The sequence below is a fragment of the Sinohyriopsis cumingii genome, chromosome 14 (genome assembly GCF_028554795.1).
Source record: "Sinohyriopsis cumingii isolate HCF-2022 chromosome 14, ASM2855479v2, whole genome shotgun sequence".
NCBI classification, from domain to species: domain Eukaryota; kingdom Metazoa; phylum Mollusca; class Bivalvia; order Unionida; family Unionidae; genus Sinohyriopsis; species Sinohyriopsis cumingii.
Genome location: NC_142974.1, coordinates 89386925 through 89410571, shown reverse-complemented (window position 1 = coordinate 89410571; position 23647 = coordinate 89386925). Strand labels below are relative to the sequence as shown.

The 23647-nt window shown below is 36.9% G+C and overlaps 1 protein-coding gene across 1 annotated transcript in view; it reads right to left on the bottom strand.

The window, feature by feature from the left end:
- Positions 1-23647, bottom strand: part of LOC149784335 (uncharacterized) — a 107876-nt gene that overhangs the window by 73192 nt on the left and 11037 nt on the right. Inside the window, exon 4 of the mRNA XM_089932378.1 lies at positions 13971-14066. Coding sequence (XP_089788504.1) covers positions 13971-14066 — 96 coding nt within the window. The remainder of the gene's footprint in view (positions 1-13970; positions 14067-23647) is intronic.

The window sequence follows — 23647 nt, the reverse complement described above, 5'->3', positions numbered from 1 at the left end:
AACGTTTCTCCGACAAGTGTCTGCCAAACCAAACATAACAAATCAGATGAAGATTCATAGTGAATTCAAATGACATTACACGAGCAAATCCTGTCAGGGAAAAATCGGGTAATGGACCATTAATCGATACTCTTACCATCTCATGACAAGGATGACCAAATCTTTTAAAATATCCGGCGCACTCGCCCATCCCAAGAAAACTTCCAGGATAACACGTGGTCATGTCCACGGAAATCATCTCGCTGATATTATACTTGGTGTTCCACAAACCGCCATGTCCGTATTCGATACAACTATTCTGGACATCTTCAAGGAACTCAGCATGTGTTGGTCTCCATGAATTTTTCTCTCTCGCGGCATGGGCAGCAATTGACGGGACTGTAAAACAATTAGTTAATAATTGCTCAGTATTTTCTGAGTATCGCTGTGCGAGTTTTCTCATTTCTTCATGGAGAGATTCTTTACGATATAATTCGCCGTTAGGTCTTACAAATATCTCACAACATGATTTCGTGGAAATATTGTTACCACGGAGGTCCAAGCGTGAGAGTTATGGTCAATAATTTCAATTGGCGCTCCCATTGACTTATTTACTGATTCATATTAAACCTCCCCTGTTAATGTTTTTACTACCATTGGAAATTTTAATTTACTTGATAACTCAGCGATATCGTTTATTGACACTCCTGTATCCTTAAACGATTCAGCCCATTTGTTTATTTTTTCACGTCGTAGATCAGTTAAACCGTTTCCACGCTTCGCATTTGTAAAATGTTCTATTACTTGCTCGGCTACACAATTCAGCTTTGAAAATCTCATGTGGGTAAGATCATTAATGTTAGGTCTATCATTTAGCTGATAGATTCCATAAATGACCGTGGTCACAGGATACGCTCGAGCGTAATATGGTTTGTCAATCCTAGTCAGCATTCCTGGTTTGGAATCTTTACTTAACAGAGCGGTTTTTCCATTAGCAAGGACAGGGTCACGTTTGTCAAGGATAATCCATGTATTGGAATCCGCCTGCACAATAAACTGAAATGATATTTCTGATTGAGGTAATCGATAATTGTTTTCGCTCGTGTATCGTTCATTGTAGCATCCTTGACATTGTTGCTGTGTATAATTTTGAACGTGGACCACGTGAGATGCTCCATCATCACGAAATTCTTTTTTGGCATCTCTGATAATATCAAACAGACCAGCCAGAGCTCGCCTTCAACGAATCAGGGGTTAGCCTGTCAAGATCAAATCTAGAAGCTTTCCAGGGTTTGATTGCAGATAATCTCTCAAAACTCTTCCATATTATATTTAAGACAAACATTTAAATAAGAAATACATATATATATATATATATATATATATATAATGAATCAGTGCAAGTGGCTCAAGATAGGCTCTGTAACTCCTTGTAACAAATCCTGTAGAAAAGAATTCTGCGGGGAACATTCCCAAAGCATCCGAAGGGGGAGTTCAGGACCAATACCGTGTCTGTGATGTGGTATTGGGGTCAGGGGTAAAACACAATTGTGCGCAGGTTGCAGGGGGAAAAGATACTGTGAACTTAAAAGATATTATAACAAAAAGAATAACAATAATGTGCTGAAATGTGAGCGCAATTATATAACTAGGTTTCAGACAAATTATAAATTACACAAATGACATTATTATATAAAATGAACCAGGAATTTGTCCCACACCCTATCATCAAGAATTACGAAGTGTCACGCGATGGCACAATTAGAAATAGTAGGTCAAAAAAAACAGTTCGTGCTGTTAATAATTCTGGTTATCTAAAGTTCAGAGTTGGAAAGAAAACCTGTTATAATCATCGAGTTGTATTCGAGGTTTTTTACGGAGAGATCGAAGACGGTCTTGTGATCGATCACATTGACGGACAAAAACTTAACAATAATTTATCTAACCTACAAGCCATCACACAGAGCAAAAATTCTGCACGAGGAAGTACTGGTAAATTTGTAAAAATTCCTAGAGTTGTCAGATCTTTCAACATAAACACCGGTGAAGAAAAAATATTTAAGTCAATGTAAGTGGCTGGCAAGTATTTCGGTATTCACCCACATTCGGTCCAATTTGTTGCAGAAAATAGAATCAAATCAATGTTTTCATACAAATTTAATAGCTGGATTTTATTTCGTTATGTAGATGCAGATAACGTAGATAACTCTGCAGCGGCTGTGTAAAAGTCAAAGATGCAGTTATCCCCTTGACTCGTCAAGGTCATTACCTGTAAAGGTAATATACATTATCCAGCGAGCTGAACTGTATACAGGTTTTTTTTACAGCCAATTGTAACCATCCTACTGTGTACACACTAGCAGCAGTCTATTTTCGCATTAACACTTCTGCATTTGATAAAATCAACAATTGTCAGTACAGGTAAATGTTTCATCAAGGTGATTTCATGAAGGAGATTGCACAACACATATCATTACCTGTAAAGGTAATATGCATTATCCAGCGGCGGGCAGAACTGTTTTTTTATTTTTACAGCCAATTGTAACCGTCTTAATGTATACACACTAGCAGCAGTCTATTTTCGCATTAACACTTCCGCGTTTGATAAAATCAACAATTGTCAGGTAAATGTTATTTTCACAGTAATATTTAAAATCTAGTTCAGAACTTAAAATCTAGTTCAGAACTTCAGCAGTTTAGAATATAGTTCAGAATTCAGCTGCAGCTCTGTCAATAGTTCCCTATATGATAATTTTTAAATCCTATATCATCAGATGAGACCTTGGTGTAGTGGTTAGTTCAGCTGACTCTCGTCCCTGACTTTGTCACTGCCAACGGATTGAATCTCGTAACGGACATTATGTCGGTGGTGCCAATAAATACGGCTTTTATAAGTGGGGGGCTCCAGCAAGGGCCCTTATGTACATATCCTCCTCCACGTCAAATCGTGGGGGTGACGTTTTTTCACCCCTGGGATTTAATCCGGGGGGTATGTACATGAAAAGTACACAGACAGCCTTCTGAATACTCTAACATTTCCCCTCACTTTCGCTTAGAGAATTCGCTGGAGGTATGTTTGTGAATGCCCCCCCCCCAATAAACAGTTGCCTTGGATGCAGAAAGCTCTACGTCACATGGGTCTCATTCAGAAAGAATGCGGCCATGATCACGAAGGATGCCGAGAATCGACAAGAAATGATCTGTAAGACAAAAATCTCCGAGATAAAATCTTGGGACAAAAAGTCTGAAAGGACCTCGTGAAAAAGTCAGTGCAAGACTCATGATTGATAACCGCTCATCAAGGCTGCTGTTTATTTTTTCTTTTAAATTATCAATGATGTAACTGTTGCTATTAAAAAATTAGAAGAAAACAAAATTAATATATCTGATGAATTAAATCCTAAAAAAATTATGTCTGATTTTGAAGCACTATATGAGGCTAAATTGGAAGGTCGGTATGTTTTGCCTGCTCAGTATAAATTTATAAAAAAAAATCCAGACAGAGTTATACAAATTACTAGCTAAAATAGAAGAACAGCAACTAGATGAATTTGTCCCCCTTGTGCAATCGAAAAAATTAGGTCAGCACTGTCTGAAGAATACGAAGCCAGGAAGGTAATTCATATGTGTGCAAGACAGTTGAGAAAAATTATATCAGATCGTGAGTTAAACCCCCTTGATGAAATTACTGGGAAATGAAGTCAGGTACGTGGAAATGAAATTGAAAGTAGAATGTCAGTCTCGCACTGACAGAAAAAAAAAATATTTTTTTTACCCACATCAATCTGACCTGCATGATTTTTTTTACCTGCATCAATCTGACCTACATCAATCAATCTGATAAGTTATTTTCACTTGCATCATCTGCATTTGTATCAATCTGATCTGCAGAGTTAAATAACATTTCCTTAAGCCGATCAAATGTAATGCAGGAATGCGCGTAATTTAAAATCTGATCTCTGTTACATGTGATCACACAAATACGTTTTTGCCGCAGTTCATCTAACTGTTCCTGCGTTAATAAAAAATTAGTATAATACATCAATAACTAAATCAATTGTGCTGACCGGGGACTGCATAAACACCTCTTTGATGTAGTTTTCAAGTGTTTGCTTGTCGTGAATAAAAACTTTCACATGCTGGTACATATATAATACCCGTCTGATTAATTGGAAATCAGGGTCTGTCAGGAAAAAATAAAATTCTTTGCAGATATATTTTTTTTTACTGAATTTGCATGATTTTGACAGGCATATTACCCTTCAGAATTAGCAAATCGGTCGATTTTCATGACTTTGACAGGCATATTACCCTTCAGAATTAGCAAATCGGATGATATGCATAAAAGATATATATAAATAAAATATTTTTACTGTTGCTTGTGCACAAAAAATACTTGCTTGTGAATTTCAGTTGATTTTTATGATTTTGACAGGTATATTACCCTTCCGAATTAGCAAATCGGACGATTTTCATGATTTTGACAGGCATATTACCCTTCAGAATTCAGAAATTTGACAGTTTTTCAGTCAAAAATAAATTCTTATAATTCTGAGCGATAGTTAAAAAAACACCCTGACTGTCAGGATTTGTTTTGAATGAGATTCTGAAGATTGAAAATATTTAGAATGGAAATCCTTAGGATGAGATCCTTAGGATCGAAATCCTCAAGATTTCACAAGTAGATTAATATGTAGCGTTGCATTTCTTAAATCCAGAAGGTGGCCAGATTGGTCTGTTAGTTTGAAATTTATTCTTGATAATAGTGGATTATAACACTGCAGATAAACCTGATTGATCGGCTCTTGCACAATCAGATATCCAGGTGGTTCTATCGAGGTTAACGAAGAAAGAACAAATCCTTGCTGGGCTTGATTTGATACTGTCGTGTCTGTGCTGTAGCTGCCATCGATTACATCGCACAAAAGATTGACCGTGACCACAAGGGTTATATTTACGATTTCCGGGGACACATGTCGGCCTGTCCCTTCTTGGTCATTGTTGTGCTGGAGAATAGTTGCCGGTGGTAGTGTTTTTCTCCACGCAGCGAGTATGTCATCGAAGAACTCATCAATGAGATCGCTGACTGATTTTTTTTGTTCGGGGACACTATACCAAGGGAATTTATAATTTGGCAGATCTGCTTCTGTTACAAGCGTGCAGTTAAAAATCAGTTCTTAAAACCAATGTCTACTGTGGAGGAAATCATTAGCTGAATTACCTGATAGTTGATATATTCCACGTCGGATGCAAGTTGATTTAACATTTCTAAGTGTTTAATGATTTCATCGTGTGAAGTTATATCGGAAAGATGTTCTTGAAAGACTTGCCGCAGTTGCTGTAGTTTTCTTTTATGTTCTTGATTAATTTCGCTGAAGTATCTAAACATTTGATTTGGACTAAGTAGGTTTCTTTCAGCACCAAATGACCAAAATTCAGTTCCATCACCCTCATCTCCATATCTAATAGCCATCGCATCTTCACTCAGCAGTGAATTTCTTATTCTAAGTAAAAGATTTTTGTACGATGGTGCCATATTGTGGTACGAAGTTTTGTCTGTGACATAATCAGACTTTTTTGGTTCTGGTGGTATCGGTGGTGCTTTGGGTGGAATTTCAGGCCATCCTAACACTGTTCTGATCGAACTCTGATATATATCTACGGTGTATTCTGGAATGCTTATTTCGATTGCAGAACACAGCGTTGGTTCATGAACAGTTATTTTTATCTTAGATTCTTTTCCTGTGATATTTTTTATTCGACGCTGTAATTCCTCAATGATTTCTTCGATTTGATAAGACCCAGTTGGTATCCCAATGACGTTCCAGTCGGGTGTACCTATGGGTCGGTTTTTATGTGCAAACACAAACGAATTATTCGCTGGTAATCCACCAAATGATTTTGATCTGATATTGGGCCAACTGTGGTATACTCATAATTGTGCTAGTGCGATTTCTTTCACGGGAATTGCAGTTGGGAAATTAATACTAAATTCAGGGTTAGTCGAACTTACCGTTATCATTGAAATTCTCTTGGGGCTTGTATTTTCGACTATCTGTTGAAGTAATTCCGTCATTATTTATCTTTGTTGTTTTTAAATAGCGGGCGCAGTCTTTGTATATCTTAACCATTAGCACGAATTCGGAATCTGATATTGTTGTGTCGTCGATGCTTGATGATATCAACGAGGATAATTTTGAGTATGCGACTGTGGCTGTGTTTAGTTGTATTTTTTTTCGCAATTACATTAAAAACCCCTGCGATGGCAGTTGATGAAGAAATGATTGTTACTGCGATTGTTACTAGTCTTAGTGCTGATAATACTAGTCCGGTGGATGCAACTAACGCGGATACTGAGTATACTAACGCATCCAGGATGACTGCTCGTTGTTTATATTTTTTTACTTTTAGGTTGCATTTGTCGATGAGGGTTTTTAACTCCGATTGCCATTCGCGCACTTGATCGTATCTATATTGTTGCGCATCTAATGTTGTCGTTGATGCTGTAAAGGATCTCATTTATTATCTTACGCAGTAACCAATTTAGGTGTTTCAGCTACGAATTCCAAACACCACCAATAAGATGTTGCGGTTAATTTCTTATCGGCTGCTTCCAGTATAAATTCCTCTTCGGTTCCGCTATTTATTATTACAGTTACAACCCCGGAAAACCTGTTGGTGGAATATCGCCAGGGATATTTTGTGAAAATCTCAAATTTTGCAGAACTGAACACAGAAAACCTGTACACACCAGTAACTGTTGCAGTATATTTGATAGTATTATTTTCTTTAGACCATGTTGCGAATCCAGATGATACCGTGTATACTATGTTGGTAAAATGCCCTGGGTAACTCCAGGTGGAATTTTAATGAAACTGGTTTTGTTAACGATCTCAGGAATCCCACTTACGATATCTTGCTGTGTTTGTTTGATCGTGTCAATGTTGGTTTTGATATCTTGTTGTGTTTGTTTGATCGTGTCAATGTTGGTTTTGATATCAGAAAGTTTTATGTCAATGGTGTGCGAAGCGCCGAAGACTTCTTCTGTGTTTTTTGATGGTTTCTGCAAAATCCTGCAAAAGCGCCCACGTGAAGGTCATACTCAGCCAGCAGCGTGGATAATTTATTATCTACCTTGTCAACATATAGTTTGTTTGTGGCATTGTTGTCAAATTTTGGAGTTGTTACAGCTATTTTTTTATTCCCGTTCATGTTGAGTTCACCTGTCATTGTGTCACCGGTATTTTTTAAGTGATTAGTCACACTTGCTGCGATTTGATCTCTGATGGTTGTAAACGATATACTTGAGTCTCTGATTTTTCCGCTGTCAGTAAACACAGGGATGTTATCCGGGGTAGCTCCAAGAACCCTGCAAACTATGTCATTCCATTTGATATATTGCTGGTTTTTAGTTTTCCGTATCGGTCCTGAAAAATAACAACCTCATCTGGGTCTATCCCGGATAACATTAAAAGATTGTTGATTTCATCTTTGGTCGCATATTTTGATAAATCTACATCACCGCGTTTTTTTAATCTCTGTTTCGATGAGAGATCTTCCATAAATATCTACCAATATTCTCTTAAGGATTGTTTAAATCGACCCACGGTATACTCGTGCACAACTTTGTGAGGCGGTTTGCTTGATTTTGATATCGCGTCAAGAACATTTAATACTTCACGGCCACATATTGGTGGATCAGTTAGTGTTTGTGTTGGTAGCGTTGAATACCAGATTGGAGTGTTTTGCACTCTACGTGCGTACTTGAGGAATTCGACTGGCGGTGCTAACCCATACGAATCGAAATAGATAATTCCACGTGGATCGATCGCGTAAGCAACCCAGTGAGTTACTGGATCATCACTGTTATCAAGATTAATAATTCTGGTTTCTGGATTATTCGGTTGTTGTGGTAATTAATCTCGCATAAAGACACCTTTGAAATTTTTTATATCTAATTGTTTAGCAGCATCGAGCAAATCAAAATCTAACATCGGTAGAAAACCACTGGTTTTCAGAACCGTTTTGGGTACCATGAGGGTGGAGTTCCTGGAAGTCTTAGACCCCGTCCTTTTTCTTTGTATCCTTTTCCAGTTGCTTTCTTTAATGCCATCCCAGCAGCTGTTCCAACAACTCCTAACGTGGCTGCTTTTGCGACAGCTGGGGCAGCAGCAGCTATCATCGCTGGTACTGCTGTGAGAAGTGGAAATATACCACCAGTTTTAACCATATCCTTGATAGCTTTTGGAGCGAAATGAAGTTGAACTCCGGTTTTTGCTTGTTTTGCCTTATTGAAATGTTTTAGTTGGGTTTTAGTCAGCGATAACTTGTTTGGACCACCACTAGCGATTTGATCGTTTTTTAGTGTTATCGTTGCCCCACATGCTTTTGTGTTTTTCGATTGTAATTTCTTTATCTGACCAGAAGTCAAAGTGACATTAACGTGACTGTATGACATTTTATTTAATACGAGACTGATCTAATTGTCTACATATTGTAAAACAATGTTACATATTTTCTACTGGTGCATCAATAACTCATTCGGCCACCAACACCTTCAAGTATCATTGATTTGTCACTGAGTATGACAGCAATTGCTCTGTAATTCTCAGCTGAATTTACCATGGCTCTTAAGTGTACATCAACAACAGATTGCTTAACTAAATCAAGATGCTCCAACAAAAAGTAATAAATCGGACACAGCTTTCTAAAATCCATTTCTGATATTTGTAAACCAGTATCTGTTTTGATCGCGTCCCATAAATGTCATCAAGCGATGAGATGCATGTGCTACTTGATTACTATCAAAATCCAATTTTATATCCTCGGATGGTTCTTGATGCCCGTTTATTCTTAAAGAGACTTCAGTAACACCAAGAGCGTCAAATATCATTGGGTTTTCTTCCTGATTGTTTAATCGTGCAGCCCTTTGAAAAGCAACAAAGATATGTCTTGGTGCAGAAACACCTTGCTGTGATGATATATGCCAAGTGAATAAACCATTAACAAAATTTTGATTACTGACAGTAGTCACCGTTAACCACAACAATATTGATTTACCGCCTTGATCCATAAAAGAAAGTAGACACTGTTCCTCAGTGATTGATGGAGTCATTACTGGCATCCACAACACGAGCTTAGATAATACTACTTTACCTTCAGCAGAGGGGGCCCCTCACCAGATAGCATCATTATCCTCTTTTCGATAAAGAACAATTGTGTGTTTGGCTCTGAAAATAACCTTTCTGACATTTCTACAAAATCCAAAGATGTGGGATAGTGGAATTGCACACGAAAACTCTCTACTATCACCTTCTAACATTGATTGACGTGTTTTAAAAACTAAGTTGTAATCTGGATTCTCATTAATAATCATGTCTTCCACGGCAACATCAACAGGAGGAGCAGCACAGTTTTTTGGTTGTCTCACAATATACTGTCTCCCATCAGGATTGTTAGAATTATCCTTGGCAAACATCATAGTCAGACCAGCTGATCTAATATAATCATCTGAATATCTTGCTAGGCCTATAATCGTTGTAGCAATGTCAACATTATCCTGGATTGTCTCAATTTTTTTTCCATAAGCGGCATTTTTAAATAACGCCATGATGCCATTATTAACAAATCCAACTCTAACATCTCTTCCGTATGGTGTATCAGCATCAACATTTGTTACAAGTTTACCTACAACCTCAATAAACGCTTCAGCGGGTAAGAAATACCTACTTGTATCCTGAACTCGTAATTCAATTCGTCCATGTTGATTTGGTGATATTGCTTCATAAGAATAATACTGATAATCATGCACGGATTCATCCTTGAGTACTGGTGCATCCATGTCAAACACTGGGTCAGATACACGTTTAAACATTTTATTATACTTTGTTATCTTCTAAAATGAAGACCACTTCCTGATATAAAACTTGTATTTTGTTCAACTCCTTGATTTATCAACTCTGCTAGTTTTTGATTTGCGGCTTGATTTATTACTTTGCTGACATCTGCGGGCATCACTTCGGTGCTTGGTAATTTCACCGGTGGTTTTGGTCTGCGTATTAATCGTGCTAGTCTATCCTTAATTGCCAAGAACGCTTTACTGGCAACATTACCAATTGCGCCAGTAGCTTTATCGCGAACAACATCAATAGCTTTCATTGATAATTGTTTTGCGATTGGTACTGCTTTGGGAGCTATCCTTTTGAATAAACGCTGAACAACATCACCAAACCCGTCTCCGTAAGTTACTCTATAGGTTGGTAATCGCGAGTTTACCACATAGACTGGTACGGGTCCACGATAAGAAGTGTGTATGATCATTTTATATAATTATTCATTTATCTAACAACTAGTCACTGTGGTAGTCATCAAGGAGCTCATTAATAAGTTCTCGGTAGATACCAGTATCCATGATACGACCTTGAAATAATCGTTGACAGATACCAGCTGCTTCATTAATTATTTGTGGTGAATTGTTTCCAGCTCGTTTTCCTCCTATGAGAACTTCTAGCCATTGCACATCATTGATGATATTGTTAGGACAGTCAATAAAACCACTTCCCAAACCACTGCCAGTAGCGCCGGTGTCAGGCTCATCTTCTTCTTCTGGATAATACAACCCTGTCTTCGCTTGTTGCTGGGAGAAAGGTCGTGATTGTTGTTGTTTCTGCTGCTCGGGGGTAGGTCGTGGTGGTTGTGCAAGATATCTATCTACTGCATCAGAAAATTTAACAAATCTATCATCATCGTTTCTAGCCTGATCAGCATCATGGTGTATACGAAATATCCACTTATACCAGGTTTCACGACTTACAGCATCACTGACATACTCCTGTTTTAAAACTCTATTTCGTTCACAATAACTTCGCACGGCATACTCAGCTAAACCATCTACGGTTGGGACTTTTTTTAATGGATTTAATAGCCAGTTCGGTAAATTTATCGTTTATATCAACCTTAGCCGTGGCTTGTTCTGTTTCTGTTTCTGGTGTGCGATCTTTTATATCACCGACCAGGGATGGTCCTGGCTTTTAAAAAGCTGTCACCAAAAAAATCGCCAACTTCAATATTTTGTCGCCAATTTTCAAAAAGTGTCGCCAGAACAAGTAGTGTACATTTTTCAAGTGTTAATTTAGTCTATTAATGTAACAGGCAATGAAAATTACAAAAGATGGGTTAGTTAACACTCTAATTACGACAAGCATTAACAAAATGTTACAAAGTGTTACATGAAGATCCGTCGCGATTTTAGGGCTGCCCACTTGTTGAACGCAGTTTCAAAGTCTAATTTTTCACATCTGTACTTGCTGATTCTCATTAAATTCTCGAGAGATGAGATGCAGAGTTTATTTCTGATGTCAGTTTTTATGAGGTTCATCTTACTAAATCCACATTCACAGTCTACAGTGCTGACAGGTGACACCAGTAGTCTCTCAGCAGCCCCCCCCACACACACACACCCTTATGGTTAACTTCACAAAGCTTGTAGTGAATTGCTTCCTAAATCCCAAGAATGATCACTGAATGCTGTATAAATTTTCTCAACAAACAAAATAGGATCTCCATTCCCACGAATGACACTTACATGAGTCAACACCTGGCAATATTGGACCGTATATATAAGCATAAATTCACACCCTATTTAGGTATTCTTTCACTCCTGTATTTTGAGAAATAAATAATTATTATTAATTATGCAAAACTGTTTTTTTTTTTGCTATTTTTTGTTGCGGAGTTTAAGTCTCTGCAGCCGTAACACGGGATTGATGGCAAAAGGAAAAGATCAATGAGTAAAATGCTGCACTGGCGACAGATATAATTGTGATTGAGATTTTTTCCATTTGCTTTGTATTTATAAGCAGTAGTCAGTACTTCAAAGGTTATCAGTTTTCTATGAAGGTTCAACAAAACTATTGTATTGGTATATGTAAAAAAAAAAAAAAAATAACAGAAGGATTAGCCATTCAATTAATTGTATCTGTTCTATTCGCGTCTTCAGAAGTCGGTCAGTTGTAGGTATAGTGCGGTAGCATGATTGACTGTATCACAGCATACAGTACTCAGCCCAGATGTCAGCATAAGCAGATTATGATGTAACAATGCACTGTAAAGATGGGGTTGTCAATAAGAACAAAGGATCGTTTGTGTAACAGATTGATTCCAGTGCATTGCTTAGTCAAGTTTGTGGCTTCCTTTCGTTCTGGCTTTAAATTTATTCAGTCCAAATCCATGATTGTATGTACAAATTAAATAAGCAAAAAGTCTGTCGCCAAAAAAATCGCCAGATGGGATATTTTTGTCGCCAAAACAGAAAAAAAATCGCAATTTGCGACATTGGCGAAGCCCAGGACCATCCCTGACCGACTTCAGTACGAACTTTGCCGACACCTTCAGGTATCTCTTCACCGGGTCGAGGTTGAGCTGCAGCTATTTTATTTGGAAGTTCTCGTAAAATCTTTTTTTGTCTTTTTAGTTCCCGTTGCTATTTTTTCAGTCTGCTCAGCGGTTTGTTTTAATATTGGAAGAATACCTCTTCTTTGCTCCTCCTCATCCTTAATATCCCCCAATAAAGCTCTTTCAGTGACCGCAGCAGCTTTTTCAGTAGCTGTTGTAACGGGTTTAAACAACTGTTCCATACCTGTAGCGTATTCAACTTGTGATTGTTGCCGTGCTTGTAATTTTTGTCTTACAGAATCTCTCACAGGAAGAAATTTTTTTAATGCTTCTAATCGCTCTCGAGCTAATCTAGTGGTATATGCTTCTCTGATGTTGGCCATTATTTGATACAGAAACTTTTAATTCATAGCAGCAGAGACGGTGACGCTCTCAACGCGTCACCGATACTACTGCGTATTTTCTTAAGTTACATCGAAGAAAAAACCTATCAGCGAAACCAATTTGTCGTTGACGAAGTCGTTTTATGCTGAATATCGCATTTTTTAAAATGATTTTTGCGATCCCCCAGGAAGTCGTATTTTGCAAAAATATGGGTGAATTAATTAGAGCCGGTTCGCGCCCCCCCCCCGCTGCTAAAAATGTCCCCTGTTCATTTTATTGAACCACTTTTAGCACATTTTGTCTCAATGTTTTCATGACTTGGAGACTATATGGAGCAAATCCCACTATGATGCATCCTGGCAGAAGTACTGGATATATTCTTGGACAAAGTTTCATTGCATTATCTTCAGTAGTTCAAAAGTTATGTTTCCATCTGTGACCTTGACATTGAGGTAGGGGCACTGGCTTTGGTATGCATCACACAATTTAGTCATGATATATATCCAGGACAAAATTTCTTGAAAACATCTCCAACTGCTACAAAGTTATGGGCCAGACAAGCAATGCTAATGTACAGATAGATGGACAATGCCAACATAATACCCAACTTAAAAATGGTACGAAAATTGTTCAGTAAATCTGGTAATAGATATTAAACCTAAACAACTTCCAATTTTTTTCTCCACTATGTATCATCCGGAGAAAAAAAATGTATTTACTTCATTTCAAAGTATAACTTACCAATTCCTTTAAGACACATACATGAACACCTTAAGACCATGATTGGAACAACGAAGATATGAACAATGTAATAGACCATAGCATCAAGTTTCATGACAAGTCCATGGAGTTTATCTCATACATGGGATTAAAAGCATGGGCAGGGATCATATTGAATCCTATAAGTTAACCACAAATTTTGTATAGGTTGGGATGATCTTATCATACTAAGAATACACAAATTTAGTCTAATATTTAATAACAATGCACATATTCTTTTTTATCTACCATGTTAAATCCTTGAAACACTTTTTTAACATTTCTATCCCGTGAAAAATGATTCACTACAGCATACTATAAGGAAACTGACAATACATAAGCCAGCATGTAAAGATGCATTAAATCTAGAGTTGAATAAAAAGAAAGATAAAGTTACATGGGGAAAATGTGCCATAGAGAAATGAATCCATAGCATTCCAGCTCATATCACTCACTTCTTTTGGAATGATGACAACAAATTTCGCAGGGAGTCATTTTCTTTTCGAAGACTGTCTACATCCTGGGAAAGTCGGTCATACTTAGAGTTTAATCTAGGTTAAAAAATAAGAACATCAATGTTAGAATGATAAAAATCAAAGGTAAAACAAAATTCAAAGGTATTATATATATAACAGGGATGAAGTAATCAACTTTTGTTAGAAATAAATATTGAAAATAAGTAAATGTTAAACAGGAAAACACAAGACAAAGTATTGTATATGAAATTGCTACAAGTATGATCAAGGTATTGCACTGTATATACAGTGTGACCCTGCTATAGCGCGCTCCATTATAACGTGAATTCGGATATAACACGGTCATGTCATGGCTCCCGAAATTTCATATATATGTATTTTTCTTGTGCACAAAAAAATCTTAAAAAGTAGGAAAATACCTGTAAAAAGTTTGTTTTCATTTTGGGGAAGAGATCTTGTACAAATAATACAAGACGATCGTGGCTTGGCTCCTGAAATTTTATATTATTTTTCTCGTACATGAAAAAGTATTTTTTTCTTCTTAAAAGTAAGAAGAAGAAAAAAACGCAGAATAAATTTATTATGGGATCATGTAGGTCTTCGCCAATGTCGCAAACTTGGATTGTTTTTCCCCCTTGGCTGCAAAGCATACCATGTGGCTTTTTTTATTTATTGGTGACATTGTTGGCTGTTTAAACTTTTATATACAACCATTGGTTTGGAGTGAAGAAATTCAGAGACCCCATGAAAGGATGCCACAAACTGGATATAAATTGCACTGAAATTTATCTACTGTTAAATAAACCAAATTCTTTGTCCATATTGACAAACCATCTAAACAGTGCACTGTTATATCATAATCCGCTTATCTTGACATCTAGCATGAGTTCTGTATGTTGTGAAATATCTGCTTTTTTGTTGTTGACATTTCTGGTAACGGAGATCAACTGGACGAAGCATTGTCTCGTAATCTATCATCTGATTTTCGGCTGCTCCCTAGTAATTAATATATTTACAAAGATTGACATTTGTATGTGGATGGTAAGTAAAATTCCTCTTCTTTTCACTCAGAATTAAGTCCTCCAGAACACTCACGTTTTCTGTAATAATCCATGTGATCAGAACACCTGCATCTCTATCATCCGTTGACCCTTTGTTAATTTTCAGATGCATGCAAGGAAGGCAGAATCACTCTGCTACCACAAATGTAATGTACAAAAAATACATCTTACTTATTGATTTATTCAATAGGCATGGAGGGACAGTAACTAGAATGTCTAAACAACGACCAATTCCTTTTTAAAAATCCACCCTGATAAAATAGTTTGCTGAAATTTCAAAGAAAACAGATTATCTTTGATGCACCGACTGTTATGAAAACGTACTCAGCAAATGGAAAAAATACCAGTCTCAATCATGCAATACAATTATTTGATGTTGCCGCCACAATAAGAAATGGGGATTCGTTTGGTTCTCCAAAGCTGTCCTTTAGCGGTGACTTCAATAGTGCATGCATCCTTCATCAAAGAAAGCCGACTACAATCTTTCAATAACAGCAAAGAACTTTTCTTCAAAGGAAGTCAGTACCAAACTTAAATAAAAATGATGGAATCTGATGGATTTTTGCATTTTCCAACGTGACTGGAACACGTTAACTGTGCTGTGAAAGTTTCCTTTATGTAGGGAAAAAGTTTATGCTTACGAACGCTACCAATGGCAGCTTAAAACGCAAACCAACTTTTACCGACTTCGAACGTACTGAAAAGTAAATGTGCTCTGTCATTCATTACGTGATTTTGCTATGTTTTTCCACTAAATTCAGACTAATATGACCCGTTACAAAACTATTGAATATTTTAAAGCTCTGTGTGTGCATATTTTCAATGGAATCACTTGTATTGTGGATTCACTGTGTATGATGAGGTTCACAGGTGAATACATGGTGTTGATACTCTGTTCATGCTATACATTAGACATTTATATATAAATATGATTCACGTGTATGTACCAATTCATGGTTCTCTAAATAAAGTAAACTATTATATTATGTCTTCTCTGTTTTCACTATAGGTGTATTTTTCATTTAATATGCATCAATTTAAGTGGTAACTGTGCAGATGAAGCACGTATTTTACCGCCTGCATTTATTACCCACACATAATTTTTTTTTTTTGTGGAGGGGGGGGGGGACACATTTTTTCAGCTAACTGACCTGGTTGCTTATAACACGGTTCAGTATATAACGTGGTCGGGTTCTATGGCTCCCAACTACTGTATTATAGCAGGGTCACACTGTATTAATAATGTTGATAAAAATATTGCATACTGCTGTAATATTTATGAAATTCAATGTGATACATGGACTGAATTAATTTAATAGTTATGAGCGTCATAAAATTATTGATATTATTGTAATAGTTGTGAATCTCATAGAAGTAGTGTATATTAATACAATAATCAAGTTATAAAGTACTGTGTAATAATGTAATACCTGAGTATCATACAATTATTGTGTAATAATGTAATTGTCAGGTGTTACAAAACACAAGACTGTATCCAGAACTCAGCTTAGCAAACATGTTTATCCTATGAGATATTAGAATGTAAGCCCAACTACTACCCTTGATCATGGAAAAATGTCAATCATACAAAACAAATTAAATAGGCAAAACATATAATTCTGAACAAAAGCCAAATTACAATACAAATTAAATATACATAATACATACAGAGTACACGCTAAACAAGTGGGGTGTGAGTCACAAGAGCCATTTTTTGATAATGACCCACATCTAGAGTCATACTGAATACTAAAATTAAATACAAGAAACAATCCATGGTCTGAACAAGAATCACATAGATAATATATGCAGTACCCAAACATCAGTGACTAACAGAAGGAAGCAAAACTTGTAAGCACTGCTTTACTAATGAGGTACACAAAATCCTGTAATTAAATAAAAACCGACATAGATCCAAGAAAATTATTAAAGAACTGAGTTGGAAAAAAAAACAATACAAAACAACAAGAGTCCCTCAAACAGGACTGATGCTATACTTTGTAAAAATTCTAGAAATTTATGATGAGACCATTTCTTCCTTTTAACTGCTAAGTGTTGAAACCATCTCTGATATTCTTCATGCTATAATGTACATATTGGATGTCAGATTGGTACCATTTTCATTTAGGACCAAGTACACATCATTCACAGCAAGATTTTCAAGACACCTGTCATCGCAGCCATATTGGCTGTATAACTGGCACCATTTTCATTCAGGACCAACAAGGTATCATATGAAGTCTATTGTTGAAAAAACCCATGTTAATATAAACATCCAAATTTGGGATGAGTAAATATATTTTCAAAATGGCCACCATGGTAGCCATATTGGTGGTAAAACAATTTACCACAGATTTTTTTTAATTAAAAATTTCATTTGCATCTAGTTGGTGCCCTATTATTTACTTTTATTATCATCTGATTATGGACTGTGTACTTAATGCAGTCATTGTCAAGAACACCCAGAGCTTGAGATGCTACACTGAAATTGTAATATGGTGATTCTATAATATTGATTAGTGTTACGAGTCTATGCTCTTAAAAAAAGGAACAGAAAAGAGAGTGGCATCCTCAAAAAGAACCAGAACTCAATCCAGCTCCCTATCTGTTCAGTGATGATTCAATTACATTTATTTTCTTTATTGTTTTCATTACTGTTTCTAATCAAATGGCAGCTGAAAATTCTCATTTCTTTTCCCCAGATGTGTTCTATATTTGAAACATTAAATGGTCTCATTTGGTTGGGAAGAAATCTGTTCGTTCTCCCTAATTTTGTCCAAATTTTTGGGTAGTGTGGGAACCCTGTCTTCTGGGGAAAATCCTTTGTCAATATGACTTTTTGTTCATGAGAAATAGCAACAACAAAATTTTCAAGATGGCTGCTATGGCAGCCATATTGGACATCAGATCGGCACCATTTTCATTTTATACCAACAAGTCACCATAAAAAGTCAAATGAAAACCCCATGTTGATATGACTATCCATTCAGAAGGAACAGCAATAACAGGAGTTCCAAAATAGTTACCACAGCAGCCATATCAGATATTCACCTTTTATTTTGGAGCAACCAAACATCATAAAGTCGTCAGGCGAAAAAATGCGTCGATGTAACTTTTCTTTCAAGAAGAATAGAAATAACAAGATTTTCAAGATGGCTACCATGACAGCTATATTTAACATTAGCTTGGCAACATTTTCATTTAAGACCAAATAGATATCATAAGAAGTCTTCTGGTGAAAACTCAAGATGACTGGCAGTAGTGTCTATATACAGACATCAAATCAACACTTTTCATTTAGGGCCAACAAGACATAAGTCTTTTATTGAAAACCCTTTGCTAATATGACCATCCATTCAGGAGGAGTAGCAATAACAAAATGTTCAAAATGACTGCTTTGGTGGCCATACTGGATGACTGAGCAGCACCAGTCTTGATTTAGGACTAACTAGACCATGGGATGAATATGTAATAATCACATGGCAATCCTTGAAGCAGTTTACAAGTAGTTATAACAAACAGGTGCAAATGGCCAGACAAATAATAATAATAATAATAATAATAATAATGAGGACTTTGTATAGCACCTGATCTTTAGAAGCTCTAAGTGCTTTACAACATTAGACAACACCTATAAGATAAAAAACATAATATTATTACAAAAATAAACATGAAATTAGAAAAATATTAAAAAATAAAAAACATGCCGAGAATATTTCAGGTATGAAACATTATTAGGTCTTTAAGTTTGTTCTTACAGTCGAAATAAGTGAGTTTTGAGAGACCTCTTGAATGTGATCACTGTGTCTTTGTGTCTAAGTTCAGTGGGCAATTCATTCCACGTTGCTGGGCCCTGTTATGCAAATGAACGTTGTCCATATGACTTTGTTTTGATAGTGGGAATAATGAGTATTTGATTGTCAGAAGAGGAGCATAAGTATCTTGCTGGTGTGTACACATGGGTGAGGTCGGATAGGTATGTTGGACAAGAGTCCGAAAGTGAAACGTAGCACAGAGAACAAATTCTGTGTTTGATTCTGGATTGAATGGATAGCCAGTGTAGGGTACAGAGCAGCGGGGAGGTGTGCTCTGATCGTGGTACTCTAAGTATGATCCGAGCAGCTGTGTTTTGAACTTTTTGAAGTTTCTGGAGTAGATATTGAGATGAACCAGACAGAAATGAGTTACAATAGTCCAGTCTTGAAAGTACTAATGAACACACAAGTGTTTTAGTGGCATCAACTGAAAGATATTTGCAAATTGAGCTGATGCGTCTGAGCTCAAGATATGCAGCCTTGGATATGTTCATGACATGTTGGTGCAATGTGAGAGTACTGTCCAGAGTAACACCTAGGTTTCATACTGATTGTGTGAATTTAATGTTGGCATTGCTGATATTTATTGTTTGAGGTAAAGGATGTGAATGAGAAAGTCTTTGTGTTGTGATCAGAATGGCCTCAGTTTTATCATCATTCATCTGAGCTTGTTACAAGTCATCCATGATATCACATCAGAAATGCACCTCTCTACACCTTGGATGGTAGCATCAACTTCAGTTGGGTGGATAGATTTGTATATTTGGGTGTCATCAGCATACAAGCGTGCAATTGGTGAGACACTGGATGATGATCTATGACACTTGAGAGCGAATGAGTGTACAGAATGAACAGAACAGGTCCAAGAACAGACCCCTGTGGAACACCACAACATAGATCAACTGGGCTGGAGTGTATTCCATTTGCAGATACAATTTGTGTCCTTTTGACCAAGTAGGACTTGAACCACAGTAAGTCTGTATCATGAATGCCAAGTACATGCTGGAGACGGTGAAGTAATATATCATGGTCTATTGTGTCAAATGCTGCAGACAAATCAAGGAGGGTGAGGACTGTAATGTTTCTGCTATCCAACGCAGAGAGAATGTCATCAACTACTTTTAGAAGAGTAGTTTCAGTACTGTGGCAAGGGCGATATGCAGATTGTACATTGCTAAAAAGACTGTTTGAATTTAGATGAGATACAAGCTGGGATAGAACAACCTTTTCTAAGATTTTTGAAATGAATGGGAGATTAGAAACTGGACAGTAGTTCTTTAAATCGTTATGGTCTAGTGTTGGTTTCTTCAGCAGAAGCTTTACAATGGCAGTTTTGAAAAATGATGGGAATTCCCCAGATGAGAGAGAGGTATTAATATCATCAGTTAGTGAAGGCAATACTGTATCTAAGCACTCAAGCAGCAGTGATGTTGGAATTGGATCAAGTTCACATGACTTTGGTGCACTATTCATCACGATTGTACGTACGAAATCCATAGAGACAGGTTCAAATGCTGCTAATGGTTGCCGCTCAAATTCTGTATCCCAACTGTATGGTGATGATGAGTCTCTAATGGTTTGTACTTTGTCAAGGAAGAAATCTGCAAACATGTCCGGAAGGTCGACTGGAGAGAAGGTAGTTGGAAGTGGTGTTGATTTGTTCCTGGACAATGGATATAAAACCATCCCATAAGTTCTTCTATTAGATTTGACAAGAATAAAACTGGTGGTAAAAATGCCAAAAAAAAACTTAGATGACGAAAACATTCGGTGCCCAAGAGACACATGAGAACTGTACATAATCCAAGGAAATGAGGGACAATATTAAAATCGATGGAAGTCAACCAAGGTATCAGATTAGGATCACGTTTTGTTTCGAAAGTACTAATTACTAAATGGATATGTGAAGAATCTTGGACTGAGGTCTAGCATCCCAGATATAGCAATGCGATAAAGGATGGTAATGCATTTCCATAGCTGCCAACCTTCCAGGCTCACAATTAGTGAAAGTAGGGATAAAAAGTCGTGAATTTAGACAAGAATTCGTGAAAAATACCATGACAATAACTCCATCCACTCTGACCACTCCGACCGTCAATACTACACTATATAAAGTTCGCAATATAAAACTAAAACACTACATATATGCAGAAATATTTATTTATCAAGACATGATACTGTGACAGACTTAAACTTCCTCAACTGCTTGATCGTAACTTTGTTTTCTAAACAGTTCAGACTTCTTGCCGGCTAAAGTCTTATTTTTCCTCACAAGAGAAAATACACTTCGCTTGCACTGTTGCTGTGAGGAATGCACAGGAGCTGCAGCACTTTTGGTCCTTCCACAGGAAAATTTGGAATCGATTTTCAAGTCTGGCAACATTTGTCAGAACAAATGTTTAGCATGGTCTCCAGCTGATAAAGGTAGATTGTGTTCGACAAGAAAACTCACAAATAATGCTTCAGTGTTGGTAGCCTGCATTTCCTCTGCCAATTGTTTAAAATATTCCGGAGCTGAATTCTGCGAATTCTTAATTTTCCCAACTTCTATGTGTTTTATGCAACCGACGTGCTTCCTCACATCTTCTTTGCGATGGCGCACTGAGTGCAAAAAGCATGATGAATATCGATGTTTAATAGCAGAATGCACGGCCAATTTTATATTTATTCCAAATTAAACTTCACTTTTTGAGTAATAGAGTTCTTTTTTCTTAGTGGTGAAGACGTTTTCAAAATCGTACATGCGATGCTGAACTGTAACTCAAATCAGTGTTAGTGACGCTTGCGCGGAGCAAAATTCCGGTTAGGCCCTGGTTTCTCTCAAAAGCATTTGTAAAACTACTCTTATACATACAGATTAAAATAGGCTAAAATGCTTGCTACCGAGCCAACTGTACTAATCAGCTGTAGATCTACTAATATCGCGTCCAGCAGTACCGGACCGTTTCGGCAACTGCTAATATCATGACTAGCGCTTAACGGGAAATCGGTTATTTTATTAAAAATTTAAAATAATTGAGGATTGGAAAATTCGTGAATTTTTGGCTTGCGGCGTGAATCCGTGAATCGCTGAAAAAGTCATGAAATTCACACCAAATTCGTGAGGGTTGGCAGCTATGCATTTCTATTAAAAATGTATATTGGAAAATGCTAAGTAAATCCTTCTATCAATTAATAAATACTGGTAATGCTGGGGTCCAGACCAAGGTCAACCCCATTGCCAGTGCATTTACACTAGTTCAATCTCAAATGCACATAGTCCTGTGATTTCTTTAAGAATTTCACATGGAGGGTGAATTTTCTCCTCTAGCATTGTCATTAAGGGGAAAGGGTACTTTTTATATCTCGGAACAGTTTCTATGAACAGCTGCTTTTTAGTATATTTCAATAAATCTGTGTGACAAAGAACTTTTAATTAATAAAGATAAAACCCAATATTGTTTATCTTCATTATTAGCATAGAGGCAGCAATCATTTTGCACTGGGTCCACCTCATGTAAGATCACTCCTGCAGCAGGAAAGTAACCTAACAGGAGGGATGGCCTTTCTGGCTCACACAGATTTAGTAATTCCATATAAAGTATGAAAGGTATAATAAATTTTTCAGTATTTAATATTTTCATTTAAAAATCACAAATATGTTATGGGATGTGTCATCAAGCTAGGAATAATTATAAATAATCAAGTGTGATGTAAACCCAGCTTGTCAATAAAATCAAGGTACAAACATTTGGCTGTAATTATCAGTTTGTTCACTCCATTTTCCCACTTGAGTGGAAATGACAATATTTATCTAAAACTTTTTTTTTACATCAAGCTGTATCAGCATTCTGTGTTTTTTTTCAACAACTTATTCCTTCATTGTGAAATGTAGTTATTACATGAAATGGTCAGTGTTTACTAAGAAAATCAGCTGTCATGTGATTGGCTTGATTGTACCCCTGTAAGCACATTTTGTAATCTATGAGAACGATTTTGTTGTTGTTGTAGGGTTTAACGCCATTTTTCTGCATACGATAGGTTATACATAGCAGCCAGTATTAATGGTGGAGGAAGAACTCAGAAAAACCCCGGAAAGAACCACCAACCCAAGAGAAGCTACTGGCAGGCTTTCTCACATACCCACATTGGCTGAATCCAAGACTTGAACCCATGCAGATAGAGGTGAGATGGCAGTGATCCATAACGGACAGTGCTTTAGACCACTCGGCCCCCTATGAGAAAGTCACAACAGCAAACATGGTCACAGGATGTCATACTAACTTGCACTGAACAATATTTTGCTTCTCAGTGGTAAGCTTATGTCATTTTGATAATTATTAGTGGTAATAACAGTCAGTAAATATCAAAGTGACAAAACTGAACATCTAAGGAACACACAGCAATAAGGATACTCGATTACTTGCATGGATTAAGGTCAGTTGCATGTACTTTATCGGAATGCTGGAACAAATGTTAGTGTGCTGAATTTAGAAATCAATAAATAGTTATATTGGTAAGCCCATTATGCACTCACTTGAGGGGTAAATTTGACAGGTTTGCACCAATATGCTGGTCAAGCCAAGTTTGAGGGGTGATTTCCCTATAGCAGTACTTTCAACACAGACTCATTGGTGCCAAGGAAGTATGTCAGTATAAAGTGAGTGGCTGCTGGTCAGGCAACCTGTCAGGCAAGAGGGAGCCACTGTAAGCATTAGAACTGCATGTAACAGGGGAGACATTACCAAAAGTTGCATCTCCAGCATCATATAACCTCACCTATCTTTGTTCACTGAAAGTT